At 36.5% G+C, this 3,040-nt stretch overlaps 2 protein-coding genes across 2 annotated transcripts; both read left to right on the forward strand.

Annotated features, from left to right (window-relative positions):
* The first annotated feature begins 6 nt into the window (after window positions 1-6).
* LOC119684261 lies at window positions 7-1,600 on the forward strand. The gene is made up of 4 exons (XM_038098263.1): window positions 7-158; window positions 230-331; window positions 393-479; window positions 1,414-1,600. Exons 1-4 carry the CDS (start codon window positions 45-47, stop codon window positions 1,567-1,569), a joined length of 459 nt encoding a protein of 152 aa, XP_037954191.1. The 5' UTR covers window positions 7-44; the 3' UTR covers window positions 1,570-1,600.
* A 475-nt stretch (window positions 1,601-2,075) lies between these two features.
* On the forward strand, window positions 2,076-2,828 carry LOC119685781 (trypsin-1-like). The gene has a single exon (XM_038100160.1). The coding sequence runs from the start codon at window positions 2,094-2,096 to the stop codon at window positions 2,826-2,828; it is 735 nt and encodes a 244-aa protein (XP_037956088.1). The 5' UTR covers window positions 2,076-2,093.
* Window positions 2,829-3,040: the final 212 nt, after the last annotated feature.

The following is a 3,040-nucleotide window of genomic DNA, read 5'->3' on the forward strand; positions in this document are numbered from 1 at the left end:
ACGAGCAACACTTTCGCTTGGAAGTTTTACATCCAACTGAAAGAATGTTTTTGTATTCTGCACCTAAAAGAATTGACCTGCAAATATTATCAAATACTCCCTATTTATCATACAAAAGAGGCGAAGCTAGTTTGCCACTGGGTGTACGCTTTGCCAAGGTAAATAATTACATCGAAAAGTAACAATAATCCAAGGTAATTCATTAGATGACTTAATATATTATTTTCAGAATATCGGAAGTGGTGAAGCTGTTATAAGTGCGCACCTTAACTTCTATTGCCGTCTTGCTGACCCTGAGTTTCGTTTGCAGAGCCGTACAACACCAATTCCAGTACACTTCTTATAAACGCCATTCTCTTCATGAAATACTTATATATTTTCTATTATTTTAGTGTATTGAGCCGTTGCTTATAACTCACGTCGCATCAAACCATAATTTGGCGGCAGATTGTGAAAAAGTTTTTAATTTTGGCCAAGCTGTAAGTAAAGAGGAAATATATGGTAAATATTCATAAGAATAATATATGTTGAACTGAAGAATACAAATAGATTCTGCCAAGTATTGAAAAATTGAGAATTAAGAAACTTTTTCCGTTTTGTGTAATTCGGTCCGCACCCATATGACAATAGCTGAAACCCTTATCTGTTATTGTGTTGATTTTATATTTTATATTGAATTTTTAAACGACCTATAAGTTAAGTTATCGAATTGTAAGAAAGTTGATGTTGGCTGTAAGAAAGTAGATTTCTCTTGGAGGAACAGTGCTTCTCTCTTCCTTTGTAAGAAGACCAAAGGAAGAGTACTGTGGCGTTACCAGTATTGTACTAAGTGGAAAGAGATTCTACTATATACTTTGTACTATATATTTTTTGGCAGTGTGTTATCTACAGATTATATTATAAAGAGCGGCTCTAACCACTGAAATCTCACCTCTTGAACACGTCACTGACACTAGGTATATGCTAGTTTCAGCTCATCTCGTCATCGCATTGTGATATCACAGAGAAGTCGTAAAGTCTTACAGCAACTGATTGCAAGATTTTGAATGAACATATTTCCATTTTCTCCATATGAAGTGCCGGATAGAAATTTTGGAATGTGAAGACATATTGTTAATAGACAACTTCTGTCAAGTGTCGGGCAATGATAGAGTAGATAGAGTAAATCATGTCTATTAGTTAGTATGGCAATTTAGTTAGAATACGAGAAATGCGTAAGATCAAGTATGTAATCAGTTGTTTTATTTTTATGGAGTGTTCTGTGTGTCACCTTCGATTTATAATTTTTAGGTTTACATGATTTTGCAGAATTTTTTCGAGTATTTAAACATACCAGTATTAAATTAAAAAAATCATAAATATAGATATTATTAATTCTTCTACTGTTTTGATAAGTATTACCATTTATTTAAGGAATATCTTGTTGCCTGTCAGAGCCACCATTTGAGAAATCCGTGGCGTAATGTCTGGGTAATCAGTAATGGCCATTGGAATTTGAATTCAGAAGAAAACAATAAAATAAAGGAAATCAGGCGCAGAGTATGGGATGTCCAAATAGTTTACAGATAGTGTACAGAACACAATAAAAAACCTACGAAACATATAAATTCTAAATTTGTTAGTTCAAATAAAAGTTGTTATCGTCTTAACTGAAAATAAAACCGTTTTATTGTTCAACACTTAAACACTTTCTCAATGTTTTCGCGAAGAGGAATTTGCACATAAATCGGGTCAATAACGCGTGTCGACTTGAGCCAATTTAAGTCAAATCCGCACAGGTAAGCAAGTAGGTAAACAAAGCGGTACGATAAGCGCTGAGCACAGCGTGAATCTTTTGCGAAAAGAGGAGGTTGCAGTCTACTTTTTCTCGCAGATAACAAACGTCATCGCAAGCACCCATAAACCAAAACTAACAGGGTCAGCAAGTCGTTAGCCTAGAACTTGCGTTAGATACGTGTGATAAGGCCTAACGGCTGCCTCACACACCGTATATAAAGCCAAGTACGAGTTGGCAAATTCATACCAAAAATTGCTTCAGTTAACAAATCAACTTTTTCTTTGGAGAATTAACCAATTCTAAGTTCAAACAAAAAATGTTTCCAATCTTATTGCTCATTCTGGCAATTGGTCAGATATCCTGCGGATCACGTATCATTGGTGGCCAGTACGCACAGTCAGGACAATTTCCATACCAAATATCGTTGCAGCTAAATCAACGCCACCATTGTGGTGGTTCATTGATTTCGGATATGGTTGTGATAACAGCAGCACATTGTGTCATGGGCCAAAGCCCCACAAAAATGCGAGTTGTTGCAGGTACTGCAGATCTGTTGGCAGGCGATGGCAAGGCTTTTGAGATTGCTGACATAGTGCGACATTCACAATACAATCCCGAAACACAAGACTATGACATTGCGCTGATCAAACTGAAATCAGCCGTGCCATTAGGTGGCAACATACAAACTATTGAACTGGCGAGCAGTGAGTCAAATTATCCTGCCGATACTTTAGCCACAATAAGTGGTTTTGGCGCCGTCAATATGCAATTGCAATTGCCAAATAAGCTGAAGTTTGCGCAGGTGCAATTGTGGAGTCGCGATTTCTGTAATCCAAAGAACATTCCTGGCATTACGAATCGTATGGTTTGTGCTGGACATCCAAGCGGTCAAGTTAGTGCTTGTCAAGGTGACTCAGGTGGCCCATTGACTGTTGATGGAAAACTTTTCGGGCTGGTATCTTGGGGTTTTGGTTGTGGTGCCAAAATGCCAGCAATTTACACTTATGTCGGTGCTTTGCGCTCTTGGATAACAGAAAACTCAGGTGTTTAACGAAAAGTGCAAAATGGAATACGGGGACGATAATGGATTTTTAATAAAACATATTTAAAAAACTTCAAACTTTTTTAAATTATTGTGAGAGAAAAAAAAAAGATAGTTACTACGGAAATTTCAAATTACCTGCGTCAATAGTTGAATTTTTGAACTGATATCTGATATCTTTTTGTCATATCAACGGTCAATATCATAGTCATATTTAAAGT

Source organism: Teleopsis dalmanni, chromosome 2, assembly GCF_002237135.1.
Source record: "Teleopsis dalmanni isolate 2A chromosome 2, ASM223713v2, whole genome shotgun sequence".
Lineage (NCBI taxonomy): Eukaryota > Metazoa > Arthropoda > Insecta > Diptera > Diopsidae > Teleopsis > Teleopsis dalmanni.